This window comes from Engraulis encrasicolus, chromosome 21 (genome assembly GCF_034702125.1).
Source record: "Engraulis encrasicolus isolate BLACKSEA-1 chromosome 21, IST_EnEncr_1.0, whole genome shotgun sequence".
Taxonomy (NCBI): domain Eukaryota; kingdom Metazoa; phylum Chordata; class Actinopteri; order Clupeiformes; family Engraulidae; genus Engraulis; species Engraulis encrasicolus.
This window is the reverse complement of record NC_085877.1, coordinates 44,389,831-44,407,516: the sequence shown is the minus strand read 5'-3', so window position 1 is coordinate 44,407,516 and position 17,686 is coordinate 44,389,831. Positions and strand designations below refer to the sequence as shown.

The 17,686-nt window shown below is 43.6% G+C and overlaps 1 protein-coding gene and 1 long non-coding RNA gene across 2 annotated transcripts; one reads left to right on the top strand and one right to left on the bottom strand.

Moving 5' to 3' along the window:
* Positions 1–2,027: 2,027 nt before the first annotated feature.
* On the bottom strand, positions 2,028–5,447 carry LOC134437438 (uncharacterized protein K02A2.6-like). The gene is made up of 2 exons (XM_063186928.1): positions 3,197–5,447; positions 2,028–2,926 (listed from the first exon to the last, which is right to left on the bottom strand). The coding sequence occupies exons 1-2, from the start codon at positions 5,445–5,447 to the stop codon at positions 2,028–2,030; spliced, it is 3,150 nt and encodes a 1,049-aa protein (XP_063042998.1).
* Positions 5,448–8,514: 3,067 nt separating this feature from the next.
* On the top strand, positions 8,515–9,970 carry LOC134437246 (uncharacterized). The gene is made up of 3 exons (XR_010032365.1): positions 8,515–8,611; positions 9,607–9,687; positions 9,802–9,970. It is a non-coding gene; the product is annotated as an uncharacterized LOC134437246 (long non-coding RNA).
* The last annotated feature ends 7,716 nt before the right edge of the window (positions 9,971–17,686 follow it).

The following is a 17,686-nucleotide window of genomic DNA, read 5'->3' as shown; positions in this document are numbered from 1 at the left end:
TGTCATTTCGTTTGCATAATAATTTTAGTCACATAACGCTCGCGCCCTCTGCAATTTAATACTGCACGCCAACCAACTGTATCGGGCAAAATCCTGTATCCACTGACTGCTTCAGGGATGGCGAAAGCTTGCAGAGCGCTCTGACATTTAGACCTACAGAAGAGAGAACTGGGATCCCCTAGCTAACTGTATTTTGGTTCTAACAGCGTTAGCTGCATCATCCTCTCGGATGGTGTGGGTAATTAACTTACGCTTGCGTTTACAATCGGTTGTCAAGTGACGCCAATTTTTTTTTTTGTTTGTTTGTTTTTTTAGGTGTTCCAGCAATGAAAGTAGGTGTTCCCTCTGCAACACCTGTAGCTCCGCCCCTGACTGTGAGTCAGCCACCTACCTGCTATGCCTGCACAGCCAGTGGTCGAGTTGTAAAATCAAACTAGGGGGGATGGTCAGAGATTGATTGTGATTATTGGGGGTTCGGGGGTTTCTCCCCCAAGATGATTTTGAAAATGTAATTGTTAAACGTGCAATTTTAACACAATATGTGAAGAAGAGAGGCTTGTTTTAGAGGGGGATGATTTTTGACCATTTTCATTTAGGGGGATGATTTTAGACCATTTTCATTGTTGAGGGGATGGCATCCCAGCTCATCCCCCTACAACTCGAGCCCTGTGCACAGCCACTGTCAGGTGTTCTATATGGCTGCATGGCACTATATACTGTGCAGTATCCATAGAGGAGTGTAGCTTAGTGTGTGTGCGTCTGTGTGTGTGTGTGTGTGTGTGTGTGTGTGCGTGCGTGCGTGCGTGCGTGCGTGCGTGCGTGCGTGCGTGCGTGCGTGCGTGCGTGCGTGCGTGCGTGCGTGTGTGTGTGTGTGTGTGCGCGCACATTTTAATCTGTAGTCCCTGGACAGGAAGGTGTTATGATAAAAAGGGATTCAAATTAATAATGACAATGACTACATTATATTACAAGGTCAAGTACATAGTTTAAAAAAAACAACTAAAACAGCAAAATACTCTAGATATATGATAAAATAAACAAGAAGACACAAAACACAGGCTCAATGACTAAAAATGTCCACAGTGCTGCCCCGCTTTGAGCCATTTCTTGAGACTTGATTTAAAACTACTAGAGATGAACAGGATCCAAGATCCGGTTCCGGATCCGGCAGGATAATAGGGTTTTTCAGGCTATCCGGATCCGGCAGGATCTTAAAGTGCCCATGGCGTAAAATTTTGACCTTATGATGTTTTGGGGCCTTAAAATGAGTTACTCTGACCTCCTGAAGTCATCCCAGTTGTCACGATACGCACACAATATGTGTCTCTTGTCGTGGATATTTATTATAACGTATTCGGTACAATACAGAGCTCGCGTGAAGCGTGTCTTCATTAACTTGTCCAACTATTCAACTGGTGACCGGAAGTGCGTCACCGCGTAATATACTGATACGTCAATACATCATTACATTACATCTCCCCCTTTTAAGACAATAAACAAAAGGTAACCTTTACCTGTACCGAGTCCATCCAAAGAATCCCAAGTACATTCAAATAACAGGACTTACTGTAATAGCAGGTTCAGGCGAGCGACTTAAGACTTATTCAAAATTAAATCCATTTTTACCAAGTGCATTTTTCCTCCTTTCTTCCTTTTTCAGAACTCCTCAACTTCCATACTACTGTACTGTAGTACTTGTAACAGACATAAACAATGCCTTAAGTGCATCAACAAGAAATCATCCATATTACATACTACTGTACTGTAGTATTTTAAAGCACATAAACTTTGCATAACATAATACAATAAGTGCATTGCAACATTAACTGCAGAAACATTTTTTTTTTCTCATTTTCACTTTTCTCCCCCCTTTTTTTTTCTCTTGCTGTGATGCCTCGTTTTTTTTTTTTCCTTCAGTTTTTTTTTTCTGTCCTTTCAGGGGTTTTTTTCTTTTCAATTAAAGTAGTTTACTCAAAGACCGTAACGAAACCTGTAAAAAAAAATGGTTAGGCATTAGCAGTCAAGAATCAATCATTGAGTCTGAACCGGAGAGGTGTCCGGATTTCACGGCCCCTGGAGGTCAGTCTGGCTGTGCCACCAGACAGAGTAGGCCGTGCCGGTGTACTCGGTGTAGTCTCTGGTGCAGATGGCCCCGGTGATGCTCTTTGGCCCCTGGTGACTATCACAGGAACTGGACTGCTGGCGGGTCGTGCTGGGCTGGTCCCGGGCTGTAGCTGTGGTTCTGGAGGCTCTGTGATCTCAGCAGGCCCGGTGATCTCAGGAACCGCCTGGAGGTGTCTCCTGTTGCGCCGCAACACTGTGCCGTTGTCCATCTTGACCATGTAGGATCTGGGTTGTTCCGCTCTCGCCACCACCTGCGCAGGGGTCTTCCACCCCTTGTCTGTGTCCAGCTTGACACGGACTGCCTGTCCTGTTGGCAGCTCTGGGAGACGGAGGGTGGCGTGTCTGCGGTTGTAGAAGTACTCGTAGGCTCTTTTGGCTTTAGAGTCGTTTCCGATGCCGGGCCACCAGACGGAGAGCCTGGCTCTCTCGCGGCACTTTGTCAGTCCTTGGTGACCGGCGTGAATCTTTTTCATAATGTCTGTTCTCAGTGCTTGTGGAATCACAATTCTGTCGTCGTACAGGACTAACCCCCTCGCTTCAGAGAGGTGGTGTCTGGCAGGATAGAATGCTGAGAAGGAGGGAAAGTTATGTGTCTTACGCCAGCCGTTCCGCACCCTGGAGATGACGGCCTGAAGGTCTGGGTCGGTCTGCGTTGCTCCTCTTATCTCCTCCATCCTCTCTGCTGACATGGGTTTGTTTGTCAACACTGCGTCGACGTACGCCTTGACATGGCGCTCTGTCTCTGACTCGGCCCCAGTCAGAGGGCTCCTGGACAGCGCATCTGCCACGATCAGCTGCTTTCCTGGAACATGCACAGCTGTAACATTGAACCGCATCATGCGCATTAACAGTCTCTGGCACCGCACTGGCGCCTTGTCCAGGTCACATGCATTTATCAATGGGACTAGCGGCTTGTGGTCTGTCTGGAGGCAAAAGCTGTCTAGCCCCTGTACATAACGTACAAATCGTTCACATGACCACACCGCTGCCAAGCACTCCTTTTCTATTTGGGAGTAACGTTTCTCTGCCTCTGTGAGTGTGCGTGAGCAGAATGCAACAGGTCTCAACTCACCACTGTGCTCCTGAAGTAGAGTGGCGCCCAAGCCGTAGCTGCTGGCGTCGGCGCTCACGACGGTGCGGCGGTTGGGGTCGTAGTAGGCCAGTGCTGGGGCTGATGAGAGCATCTCTTTGGCTTTCTGCAGCGCTCTCTCTTGGAGGTCACCCCATGCCCACGCACTGTCCTTCTTGAGCAGGTCAGTGACCGGGTGTAGCACGGTTGAGAGGCCTGGCAAGAACCTCCCCAGGTAGTTGATCATGCCTAGGACCTGGCGCAGTTGTCCCACGTCGTTTGGGCTGGGCATGTCAGTGATTGCGCTCACCTTGCTTTTGTCTGGTTTCATGCCCTCTGCGCTGATTATGTGTCCGAAGTAGTCGATCTCCGACTTGCTGAAGTGGCACTTTGCTTTGTTCAGTTTCAGTCCAGACCGCCTTATGGTCTGGAGGACTGCATTCAGCCGCCTGCTGTGTTCCTCCTCGTCCGCACCGTAGACGAGTATGTCGTCCATCACGACCACGACTCCCTCGTGGCCGCTGAGCAGGTCGGTCATGAGTCTTTGAAAAATTTCAGGCGCTGACGAAATCCCGAATGGGAGCCGCTTGAAGCAAAACCTGCCCATGGGCGTAATAAAGGTAGTCAGTTTCTGACTGTCGGGGTCTAGGGGAATTTGCCAGAAGCCACTAGAGGCATCTAGTGTGGAGAACACTTTTGCCCCGGCTAGCTTGGGAGCAATGTCCTCCAGTGTGGGTAACACGTACAGTTCTCGCTTGACAGCCTTGTTCAGCCTCTTGAGATCCACACACACTCTGACCTGGTCTTTATTCTTTTTCTCAGCCGGCACCATGGGCGCGCACCAGTCAGTCGGGCCCGTGACGTGCTCGATTATGCCCAACTCTAACATGCGCCCTAGCTCTTTTTCAACCTTGGGCAGGAGGGGAAACGGCACTCGGCGCGGCGTCGTGGTGACGTAGGGCTCTGCGTCTGCTTTCAGCACAATTTTGACGGGGTCACACTGTAACAGTCCTATTTCCCCGAATAGGTCGTCCGACTCAGTGCTGACTGCATTCAGCCTTTTCACGAGGCCCATGGATTTGGCTACTCCTCCCCCCAGAAGATTCTGTGCAAATTGTCCTTTAATCACTGTTATCCAGAAGGCATACTTTTGGCCCTTGTGCAGGCATGTGGCAAGGAATTTGCCTATGCACACCACTTCCCCTCCTGGGCTTGTGGCACTGACTGTGGTTTTAGCTAATTGGGGCTTGTTTGGCAGTTTGCTGTATGTTTTCTCAGTCATGACAGTAATGTCTGCCCCCGTGTCAATCTTAAAGTCCACTAGACTCTTGTTGATGGGCAGTGTGACACGCCAATCGTCACTCAAATCTGGCTGTTCAACTACTCTATGGGCCTGATTTGTCACAGCTCCGATAAAGAAAGCTTGATCATTATCATCATCATCATATTGGTGTGTAACAGCCATTAATTGTTTAGTCATTTTGCTTTTGCACAACAGTTCAAAGTGTCCCAGCTTACCGCATCGCCGACATTTCTTGTCGCGTGCAGGGCAACGCTCCTCGCGTGTGTGTGTTCTGCCACACCGTGGGCATCCATTTTGTTTGCTGGACTCGTCTTGCTTCGAACTATTTCGTCCGTCTCGCTGCCGCATGCCTTTGCCGCGCTTCCAGCCTGCCTGTCCCCTTTGTCCCACAGCATTCACCGAGCACTCTGCACGCTCCACACTCTGCTTCTTGATCTGCTCGCTCTGTTGGGCTAGCTGGATAGCCCTCTCCAGCGTAAGATCCCCCTCAAGCTGCAACTTTTGTGAGACCTCGGTATCTAGAATGCCAATGACAATCCGGTCTCTAATTTGCTCATCTTTAGTTATGCCGAATTCGCAGTATTGAGCAAGCTCGTAAAGGCTCCTCACAAAAGATTCCACAGTTTCTCCCGCCTTCTGCACGCGCTTGTGGAAGCATGCTCGGTCATGAATCACGTTGCGTTTAGGCACGAAGTGATCGTCAAACCTAGCTCTAACTATCTCATAGTCAAGTTCAGGATTATCACTTTCGTCGTCCTCCGTATACACAAACGATTCATAAATTGCCTCAGCTTCTTTCCCCATCGAGTACAGAAGAGAGTTGACTTGTACCTCACCGCTCTCTTTGTTGAGCTTGGAAGCTGCGCGAAACCTGTCGAATCGGCGCCTCCACGTTGGCCATTCCGCTGGCCGGGTAAAGTCAAACTGTTCTGGCGGTCCAAACTTGGCCATCTTCGTTCTTTCGGCGTTCAGTTCGCCGCTTCTGACACCATGTCACGATACGCACACAATATGTGTCTCTTGTCGTGGATATTTATTATAACGTATTCGGTACAATACAGAGCTCGCGTGAAGCGTGTCTTCATTAACTTGTCCAACTATTCAACTGGTGACCGGAAGTGCGTCACCGCGTAATATACTGATACGTCAATACATCATTACATTACACCAGTGGTTTGTAATGTGTTACTGTGTACACCGAGCTGTGCTGGAGGTTCCTCCCAGTTTGTAAACAAACTCTGACACAGCATCCAATTGACGCAAAGCTCGTGTGTGCCCTCGTTCGCTCTCAACTCGTCTACGCCCTCTCTCCACCCACTAGCACGCCCATTCATTTGAAAACTCTATAAATACCAGCAGAACACCACATACGTACCGGTTCAATGTCTGAGGGAATATTTTCCGGACTAATGCCTTCACAATCTGGGACAATACAGAGCAAGTTATGGCCAACACCTGACGCTGAAGTCTGGATCAATACCACCAAGCCTCCTGAACAAGTAAGTCATGAAAAGCTTCCAGTCTGTATTACAGTGTCATGGCTAACTAGCCTGCAGTATTAGCTGTGGAGTGGAAAAAAACATACATTAGCCATGAAAGCTACACTGCTACAAAAGCAATAGCCATACTCTGTCTTGTTTTTCTTGGGAAATCGACTGTAAAATATGACCATGGTCTTTTGAACTTACATGTACATCAAGCATGAGCACAATTAACTAAATAGTTTCGATGGAAATGAAACCTTGACGACCGGGCTAGCGGCTATGTTAGCCCACCTGCCGTCAAATAACACAGGCATCCAGCTAGCTAGCTAACAAGGAATGTGATGTTGACAATTATTCTATTACACACCAATTTAACAAGACCAAATTGCTCAACATTTCGTTGGTTGACCAAGGAGGGTCCTGTGGTTGAAAACAAGGCATTTTTAAACATTGTTGGTGAAAACACGATTTAATTAGGAAAACCTTTTTGTTGGCTGTGGTGGTGCGGTACATATTCATTTCCATGGAGACTGGTGTTCGTAGTTTCACCTAGGGATGTTATAACTTGAGCTAACAGGTGTTCGAACTGACCGTATGTTCGGAAAGCTCAGTTGTGACCAATGTTCCCTCTAAGCTGCGCGACTGCGCAATTGCGCACTGCTCTCACGTTCTCAGCGCAGAGCAAATCCATTCAGCGCAGGTAAAACAAGGCGGCAAATTTGTGTGGAGAGGCAGTTGATTGTTGTCCGAAATTTCCACTCATTGTAGCTTTATAACATCCAATCGAAATAAAACATATTCTTTAGATATGAAACATCTATCTTACAGCAGTTTAAGCGATCACACTAGACGCGGACTTCTGCTTACAATCAGCATTGCGCCTCCAGCTGCTTTTTCAATAGCGATCAGACAGAGCGCGGATACGCCGCGCTTCGAATGCTGATCTTCAAAACAGTGACCAGACAACGTTGTAACAGCTGCCTAGTCTACGGCTTTCGGTTGTGTTAAGTAGCCTACACAAAAAGCCTAAATCCATCTCTGTATAATGGATAGAAGACAAGTTCTAGCTGTCCCAGAGCTCGATCGTGAATCTGATATGAATGTTGATAACGGTGTCGAGCATCTGGACCGATTTTAATGGATGCCTGTCATAGCTTTGCGAGTGGCAACATCTCTCGCGCTATTGGCATCATTGGAAGTGCGTGCTGCTTTCTGCCAAAGAGTTGGTTTAAATTCGTCAAAATGGTGTTGATGAAAGCATTTGTCCACGCAGTGGAAATGTCTTGAAAACATATGAACTAATATGCCTAAACGAACTACTAGCCTACTGATAAGAAGGTCCATAAAACCCAGTTAGCCAGAAGGTCAGTCAGACTGTCCGGTAAGAAAAAAGTTTGCTTTCCAAGATCTGAAATCTCCACGAGCTCTTAAAGTGACAGTGCATACTTTTACTTCATGTAGGCCTAATTTCAGCTCAATATTTTAGTCTTTTAAATTTGTTACATAGCCTATTATAACCCTTAATATTATAAATATTATTATAAGCCTATTATAAAACATTTAAATCCAAATTAAATGATTCATCGTTTTAAACATAAATTCAACATTCTGGGCTATTGGGCTGCTGTAAAGATACTTTCTTTCCAACATCTTACAAATGTAGGCCTAGCCTACAATATATTGATGTTGGTGGTTTTATGATTAAGTAATAATCAAGATTTGGAAACATTACTTAACTGATTTTGTAATATTCACTATAGTGAATGACAATATAATCAACATATTATGAAGCATCAATGTTACCCTTAAAATTGGGGGGTCCGACTCGCTCACCGAGGTTATTGGCTCTGCTCAGTGATATAGTGCATTTGCTCAGGCACCGAAAAAATTAGAGGGAACATTGGTTGTGACTACACACCGAACTCATGAATTGGCATATTAACCAGGCAAGCCTTTGATTCGATTTGGTCACCTAACTATACCTAGTGAAGAGCGACTGGCCACTGCATTGAAACGTAGGGTTCAATGGGTTCAAAGGGTTCTACGGTAATTACTCAGCGTGCGTGGCTGCACGAACTCAGCTGACACATCCAACACAGACTTCAAGCAGTTGTTACAGGCTGCTATTTAGTGGTTGTGACGGCATTTGATTGCATTTTTGTTTTCATCATATAACAAATTTGGCATAACCTGTGGTAGGTACACAGAATACAGCAGTCGGATCACTTGTCTAGCTTACGTTGCTCCAGAGCAGGCAGCTGTGGAGTTACGTGTGAGTTGCTATGCAACCTGCTCCCACTGTCTGTCACGTTTTCATTCCTATCCGCGAATAGCTTGGAAAGTCAGATGCAGTCGAATATTGGGTTTATGTTTCCTTGACATTTATGTCTCTGTTCTGACTCAGAAATTTTTCTTGTATAGAATTTGAGAGGCTTATTGTGGATCATGGAAAGTTATATTCTGTATTTTTCCTAATGGCAGCAATTCTCATCTACGGAAGTTCCTGTTACAGACGGTCATGATGAGTAGAAGAAGGAAACATGATGAAGCAAAACTCCTCCCTCACCACTACGTTGGAGTCTTCCCATTCAGTCATCATCCAATTTGCTCCAAAGAATCAAACACAAGCAGGTACCTGTAATTTGAGTGCTTCTGGATCTTCACCTTTTTTCCGTGGTGCTCATCAGTGTAGGGGCTCTCAAACTTGGTCCAGGTAGACAGATGCAGAGGCACTAAAGGTTGCAATTTATACGCCCTGAAGGCCATAAGGGCCGAAACGCGTAAGCATTGTAGCCAAATAAAAAATTGCAACCTTGAGTGCCTCAGCATCTGTCTAACTGGAACAAGTTGCTCCAAAGAATGTTGTCTTTCCTTATATGCTGTGCAGGTGAGAAGATGGATCTTGTTGTTCTAGCGCCTGATTTTTTTGTTTTTGTTTTTTAAAGCAGGATTACACTAAATGGCAAAACGTGTAGGCCTACCTTGTTTCCTTTCCACTATCCAAACTCCCATCCTCCTTTGTGCTTGTGGCCTTGTAAAATATGATGTGGTATGCTGATAGATGGGCAATTAAACAACTCGCAAAAGATCAATTCAAATGTCATTTTCTGATTAGTTGTTGTGCATAGCAGGGAAACTTATTTTCTCCATGGATGCTAGGTTGTTGGGCCACAAGCCCAAGTAGAAGACATGAGTTTGGATAATGGAGTGGATACCTTGACTATGCCCCCTGAAAACACTCTTCTGTTGAGATGTCTATATTTGCTTTACAAGGCAATGTAACACACACACACACACACACACACACACACACACACACACACACACACACACACACACACACACATACACACACACACACACACACACACACACACACACACACACACACACACACACACACACACGGTTTCAGGTGATACTTGACTTGATGTAATTATAACTATACAATACAATTCATGGCATTAGTATGAAATGGCTCTTGCAGTGTTTTAGGAAGGAACCCTTCATATCCTTTCCAATGACAATAACGAGGTTTGTCTTTGAAACTGGCTAACCCTCACCATCTTGACCAAATGAAAAATAAGAGGGACACTCTGTTCACACATTGTCTTTTGTACTTGCAGACGCTTCTTACAGATGGCTGTCCTCTAGAATGAAAATGCACACCAACCACCGGCAAACATCAAAAGCTAATCCAACCTTTGGTAAGATTTGAAAAGAATTCAGTTCAACTAATTCTGACATAACATTTTAATAGTGTTACTTCAATAATTCCAAAATGACATAGCATTCTAAACAATATTTTGCTTTTCCTGTAGGCTTTGTGTGGAAAGGTCTTCGGAAACCCTGCGACTGATGCAATGTTGGTGCCCTAGAAGACAAGTCAGCACAGTTCAGACGAGCCAGCCAGAGGAGGTCACCGCCAGCCTTGTATCGAGGTTCCAATGTCCTTCATCGGGGAACTCAGCATGGATATGCAAGACAACACTCGAATCACTGTTGGACAAATGCCTGAAACGGCTGGAAAAATAGAAAAGATGGTTACAGAGACTGTTATTGCTGTTCTTCTTTCAGTACAATATTTGCCTTCCATAAAATATTCACATGATCCAATTTAATATTCTTGATGCTGTTGTAAATACATTTGCACACTGTCTTCACACTGTCTGCATAATTGAATTAGCCGCTTATGGTGATCTTGAACTCTGTACAAAAAGTTCCAGCATGCGTTGTGGCTCTCCTGCCTTCTCTCCAAGTTATAGTGATCTGATAAAGATAAGACATGGCAAGTTTGCTCTTATATGCACAGATGGTGTCAAATGAAAGTAATGCGACCTGAGCTAGGCAGCATAATGTTATCTCTTTCTGTGGGCATTGTCTCAGTTTCCACACTAGCATCTAACCTTATTACAAAAAAAGCAGTTTTCTGATACTGATAGCCAGGTTACTCTCAGGTAAACATGAGATGATGTAATTTTCACGATGCAAACTTAACTGGCAACTATGGATAAATGTGATGTCAACAGAGCATGGACTATTTCACCATTGTATACAACAGTGTTTCCCAACCAGGGGTACGTCGTGTACCAGTAGGGGTACGTGGAAAATGTGATACTAACAAATGTATGGAGTGCACTCACATTGGTATAGAGGATCATATAGAGCAGGGATGGGCAACTGGAGGCCCGGGGGCCACATGCGGCCCGCCTCCTTACTAAGTGCGGCCCATAGATAAATTATATGAACAAACTTTTTTTAAACCACTACTGAGTCAATCTGTTAAAATTACACTGTTGGCTGACAGAGAACACTCCTATTGCTTCCAAACTTTTTCGGCGGCCACTGAGCAACCAACTGCACCTCGAATCTGCAAGCTGCAGTCAGATCCGCAGTCATCTGGCCCTCCAATGTTCACAATGAAAAAAATGTGGCCCTCCTTATCATGAAAGTTGCCCACCCCTGATATAGAGCATGAAGGAGGGGGTACTCATGATATGACAAAATTAATTAGGGGGTACACAGGGCAAAAAAAGGTTGGGGATCACTGGAATACAATACATAATGGATGCATTTTTAGAATGCCATGTAGGCTATTGGACAAAGGAAAGCTGGCTATTCTCCAGCACAGACAGTGCACAGGGGTGCTGTTCAAATGCAGCCAAGTTGTATGTAGACACATTTTATGATCAGCCGATGGTGAGGAAGTGCATACATCATAACTAGTATAGAGTACCCTTTTGTCATGTAATACACCACCCTCCTCAAACAGACTTGTGATGCATGATAAGCATTGCAGTGGTGAAACAGAACAATGTTGTAAACAAAGGTGTAAAAAGTCTACTATAACCTGACAACTACCCCCTCGTTCATTTATAACATTTTTACCACATTTGTGTTGCATCATAACATTACAAAGGGGAAGGACTTGCAATTGTATGCTAACCATCCACACTGAGAAAGTTGCTGGGTTTAGAGACAGTTGCGATGCCAGTAACGTGCATCACACACACATCAAATGGGGTTGTTTGCTCATAAGTTAAAAAAAAAGAATATTGTAATTTATGATGGTGACTTGCCAGGTCATTGCGTGGTGAATGATTGCTGCTGTAATTACAAACTCACTGGCAAGTAACAGTGCTTCAGAACTACCCATTCAACAAATTCAAATTGCAGACATAACATTTCAAACTCACCCTTCTGAGGCATCCTGCGCTGAAGCCCATGAGCAGGTAGGCAATAGTTTGTTTCATCTTTGGGTCAAAACAAGCGAGAGTAAGTTCCATCAGGTGCTGGACGTGCCATTGCTAACTAGGGCAAATTGCTAACTCTAGGTAACAGCTAACCTGCCGTACCACCACCACAACACAGCTTTAGCCCGCGGCTCCGCCCCTGCTCATCAACGACACCCCTCCTGCCCCCCTCCCCCTCCTGTTGCATATCAATAACAGATCGACACGCAGGGAGAGGAGACTTTTCAACAAAGAGGCCTAAATGGCGCATTTCAGCATTATTTTGATAAAAATTTCCGGATATAGCATCCTGACACCCCCGCAAACCCATACAAAGCACCAAAGGACCATGTAAATTTCATGCCATGGGAACTTTAAGCAGTGGATCCGGTATCCGGCAGTTACCTAAAAATCAGGATCTGGGGCATCTCTACTTTTTACGTAGCCTAGGCTTTTCAGTCAGTCTTTCACAACCCCAATCGCTGCATGGAGTGAAAGCGCTTTGGAAGTGGTCGTTGAAGGCAGTGTGGCAGTAAGCCAATCAGTCTTAAAAACAGTTTGCGCCAACGTAATAAAAAGGCTCTACGTGTGCGAGTTGGCTATGTGTTTCAACCCTTTCGTAGGATCCGGTATCCGGTTCCGGACCTGGCAGGATCTTAAGCAGTGGATCCGGTATCCGGCAGGATCCTAAAAATCAGGATCCGGTGCATCTCTAAAAACTACTACGCGTATTGCTTTGCCTAATATTTACAGGGATTCTCTTCCATACCCCTACTGTTTTCACTGAGAAGGCACTTTGTCCAAAAGTGGACTTTCTAAACAGACTTAGGCAGTCTCCCCTAAATGACGCTCTTGTATTATTTGAGGTTTTGCTCAGACTCACAAATTGCTTAAGGGGAGGGGGAGCAAGATCATTTACAATTTTAAAAAATAAACAGCAATTTGAAAGACATAAAATTGTCTAGACTAAATAAACCATACTTCTGGATGATGGGACAGTGATGATATATGTTGGATCTTTTGTCCAGAATTTTTAGTTTTAAATTTTTAATTTTTAAGAAATATGTGTTAAAATCATAGAGTGGAAATAGTTTGGCTACCTCTGTAGTCAACTGATTCCTTATCACCTTAACCCTTGTGTTGTGTTCGAAAGCTGCATACACCTGTGGTGTTCGGGTCATTTTTGACCCGTGATAGCAGAACTCATCCATAAAATTCCTAAAAACACTAGTTCTCATCAAACATTGTTTTTCATATCATAGCTAACTTGGTATGTATTCATATACAAGGAAATAATACTTTATTTATTTATCTTTTTGACTTTACAGGTCTTATATCTTACATTATGCAAATCGTTTTTGAAGACCAAAACTATCAAAACCTGTGTCAATTCACTATTAATACTTTCTAAAGTGATACAATTGGTGATTATGTTATCCGTGTATTACAGCTGATATGAGAGAATAACAACCCCCACATTTCTTGTATTATTTTCCCTCTAATATTAGAAAATATCATCAATAGTGAAATTTGTGGTGTTCGGGTCCAAACCAACCCAAAGAGATTTATAGCAGGATAAAGACCAAATGTCAACTAAATTAGTTTTTCAGTGCATAAAATGAATGTTTAAATATGTTGACTTGGTGTTTTTCAATATTTATAAGATTTTAGTGTGGTAAATATACAAAAAAACAATTCTGTCAGAGTCACAGCAATTCCACCAATCTAATGCAAAGATATAGGAAATTAAAACCTCAATGAACATGAAAAAAGTCACACTATTCATCTGAATCCACTATGCTATGAACATGGACCATTATCTCATTGCCACATCAACTTTATGGAAAGTGTAAGACCAGTTCTACATGTTTGGGTGCAAATATGGATTTTGATACGTTTTTGGGACAAAATAATGTGCAAAAATTGATTTTGCAAGTAAATGTGCAATAATTATCATGATATAATTGCAGAAATGGATCCCCTGACCATGAAAACATATAAGTAGACACAAGAAATACATCTGCACTCCTTTCAGAACAGAAGAGAAGAGATATGACACATTGTAGTGTATGGGACTGTCCGGCGGCCATCTTGGATTTGTAATATGAAAAAGCTAGCAATTTTTTTTAAGGCAAGAAATGTATTTTCCTCACCATGAATCACCAAACTGAGGACAAAGGGCAACCAACAGCTTTTCAGAAGTGCATACAACAACCAAAAATCTATGCCGGGTCAATTTTGACCCGAACATCACAGATGTAACTTTTTTTTTTTTTTTACACCTTTAAAATTTTCTAAAATGATGAAACATATTTTTTGGTGTTGAAATGATTGTGACTGAGGATTAGATGAAGCCTCATTCCAGGACAATAAAGGAAAGTGTGGTTTTTTTACACTTAAACTTGAAAACGGGTCAAAAATGACCCGAACACAACAGAAGGGTTAAAATTAAAAAGATTCCTTTTAACCCTACTATTAACCACTTTAATATGTTTATTAAACGTTAAATGAGAGTCAACAATGACCCCTAAATATTTAAAATCATCTACTACATTGAGCCTTTCTCCTTTAACAAATATGTCCAGCTCTTGTGTTGTAATTTTACGTGACGAGAAATACATACAAACATGCACTCATCCTGCTCTCCCCCTCTCCTTCTGCTTCTCAGACTCATCTTCTTTTCTTCTTTGTTTCCTCACTTCTCTGCCCCCCTATCTACTTCTCTACTTCGATCTTCTGGTAACACTTTATTTTCGGGATGCATCTATTAGCACTAATACTTACAATGTTAATGCCTGTGTAAGTAACTTGTAAGGCATGTACTAAGCAAACGCTAAGGCCTACTAGGTTACTAGTAGTAGTTACTAGGTTAGGTACTAAGGTTAAATTGGTAATAAATCCCTTATTGTGCATGAACAAGACATTCGCGAAAACATGCCTAACAAATGTTTGATTTTGCTTCGTACATGCCTTACAAGTTAATTATACAGGAACATTGTATGCATTAGTGCTAATAGATGTATCCCTAAAATAAAGTGTTACCCTACTTCTCTACTTCGATCTTCGTTCTCGGCCCCTCCCCTTGGCCTGGCCCCCCGTACACTCACCTACTCCCTTCCTTCTCTTCTTTTGCTTCCCCTCTTCACAGTGGATGGAGAGCAGGAACAGCTGCAGCTCTCTCTCTCTCTCTGTCTCTCTCTCTCTCACACACACACACACTCTCTCTCTCTCTCTCTCTCTGTCTCTCTCTCTCTCTCACACACACACACTCTCTCTCTCTCTCTCTCTCTCTCTCTCTCTCTCTCTCTCGCTCGCTCGCTCTCTCTCTCTCTCTCTCACACACACTCTCTCTCTCTCTCTCTCTCTCTCTCTCACACACACACTCTCTCTCTCTCTCTCTCTCTCTCTCTCTCTCACACACACACACACTCTCTCTCTCTCTCTCTCTCTCTCACACTCTCTCTCTCTCTCTCTCTCTCTCTCTCTCTCTCTCTCTCTCTCTCTCTCTCTCTCTCTCTCTCTCTCTCTCTCTCTCACACACACACTCTCTCTCTCTCTCTCTCTCTCTCTCACACACACACACACTCTCTCTCTCTCTCTCTCTCTCTCTCTCTCTCACACACACACACTCTCTCTCTCTCTCTCTCTCTCTCTCTCTCTCTCTCTCTCTCTCACACACACACTCTCTCTCTCTCTCTCTCTCTCTCTCTCTCTCTCTCTCTCTCAGTTTCGCTGAGATTCTCACTGCCCCTTGCTGTCCTGTCTCACTCCTCGTTCTGACTTCCTCTTTTTTACCCTCCTGCCTGTTTTCCCACTTTTCCTGTCTTGCTTTTCTCCCCCCCCCTCTCTCTCTGTTCCCCTGTCTCTCTCTCTCTCTCTCTCTCTCTGTTCCCCTGTCTCTCTCTCCCTCTCTCTCTCTCTGTTCCCCTGTCTCTCTCTCTCTCTGTTCCCCTGTCTCTCTCTCCCCAGGGATTAAAGTTCTCCGGCACCATGCCGGATTTCCGGCTTGCAGCGATTGACCGTGGGTTAAAAAAAAAAAAAAATACTCGGAAATAAATTGACGGTAAATAAATAAATAAAAAGGCAACCAAAATCCCTCCTGCGTTTGTCAGCCAATGGTAGAAAAGGAGCGCACTAACACTAACATTGTTAACCAATCAGACGAAGAAGGGGACAGGTCTTAGGAAAGCGTGCTACTTCAGTATCTCGCTCGAGTTGGACCACCACAGCCGGTCTACTAGCAGTCGCCGACTCGCCGCTTTCATGCCGCGGTCACAGAGCAGTGTCAACAACTCGCTCTACATGGCAAGGCACCTTGCACTGTTTACTGCTCTATGAGCAGAAATATGTGTAAAGATAACTAAACTGCATGCTATGGATTGGTGATGCCGTTGTCGTCAAAAACATAAATGAAACTGGACATTGTGTGTTTGGACATAGCCTACAGAATGTCGATAAGCATACAGTGTTGATGGAGCTTCTCTGCTCAGTGCTAATAATTAGCTGTCAACAACACACAAGGTTCTGTTTTTTCCACAGACGCTCGATCCCTCTGTGTCTTTTTATAATTTCTGAACCCAACTTAGAAGTTAACACAGAGATGTCACAGCATCTCCCGGAGTGTGGAGCGGGCGAGCGGACCGTTTATCTCTCATCTCCTAATGTCAACCACTGCCTGTGCATTTATGCTACTGGTAGTTCCATTCAAAATAATGGCTGGATAGTTTGATTCCTGGACTAATCACCAGATTACTTTCTGGGGTTGTTGGAAGAGGTTGTAGGAAGATGTGCTTCAATCTACAACTACTTGTGAGAACACCAACAGTAAGAGAATTAATTGTTATTCGTTAGAATTTAATAAAAAAGCTTAGTTTCACTTCAACATATTGCAGATGCCACACTCATGCTGAGTTTTGTTAGCGCGCTAACTACCGAACTTTTATGCTAATGTTTTAGCTAAGAGGAGTCGGGTTACTTATAAACACCACCTACATATTAACTGATATTATCTCCGATGGAAAAAAAAAACAATGCAAAAGTATTGACATTGGCGCTGTGTTCAACTTAAAAGTGACTCAAATAGCGCCTAGCAAGAGCTCAGTCTGCATGCAGACAGCAACAAGTTTCATCCCACTAGCTGTAGTATAATACAGGTTTGGTTGTTGGGTGTATAATTCCTGTCATTGGCACGTTTTTAGTGTACATTCACATCTCAAGGTGCCGTTTTAATGATGATTGGGAGATCGTTAAATAATATGTCACACAATGGCTTGTTGATGGCTTTTAACAATCTGTTAATGGGCTTTAGTTTTCAGTGGAATTCTAGTCATTGATTGAAGGCTAACAATAACACTGCTCTCTGGTGATGGACAGAACAACTTGAGCTTGATGATGAAGCAAGACAGTCTTTTTTCTGAGAATAGCCCCATAGGAGAGTAGCCAAAATATTTACAGGGCAGGCAACACAAATTCTGACATAGAGCTAGCTCTATCCAAGGCTCTATTCAGACTGACTGTACAGCTGAGAAACCTAGAACCCATCTATTATATCTACAGACACAGACAACATCTAGTCCATAGTAGCCACCAAAATTACATTAATGAATTAAGTTGATTTGCATTTGTAATTCGTTAAAACTAAAGGTATTTTGCATTATTATTCAGCCATGTCCAGGCATTTGCATTTTCTTTTCTTTTAAGGCAGGATTAAACACTTAGCCTAAGTAACCAAAGATTATGCTTTTACCTCTGTTATGTATCTAACATGTCATGGTATTTCAATCTTTGTTGGTCATATTCTGCTACACATACTGTTCTCATGCTTTTGTGATGAAATAGCCCATGTAACTACAATATTATGCATAATAAGTATGTAATTGTGTTATAATGATTAGCGCTATTGACACCCTTTTGGTGTCCTTGGTAGGCCCTATTCAAGTTGCAAAAGTCATTTAGGTCATTCATTATTTTGACC

Bases quoted from the DNA above. Each gene is read 5' to 3' on its own strand.
- LOC134437438 (XM_063186928.1), bottom strand. From the start codon at position 5,447: ATGGCCAAGTTTGGACCGCCAGAACAGTTTGACTTTACCCGGCCAGCG. The intron at 2,927-3,196 runs GTGAGTTGAGAC...TGCATGTTCCAG, and splicing joins TCTACTTCAGGAGCACAGTG to GAAAGCAGCTGATCGTGGCA.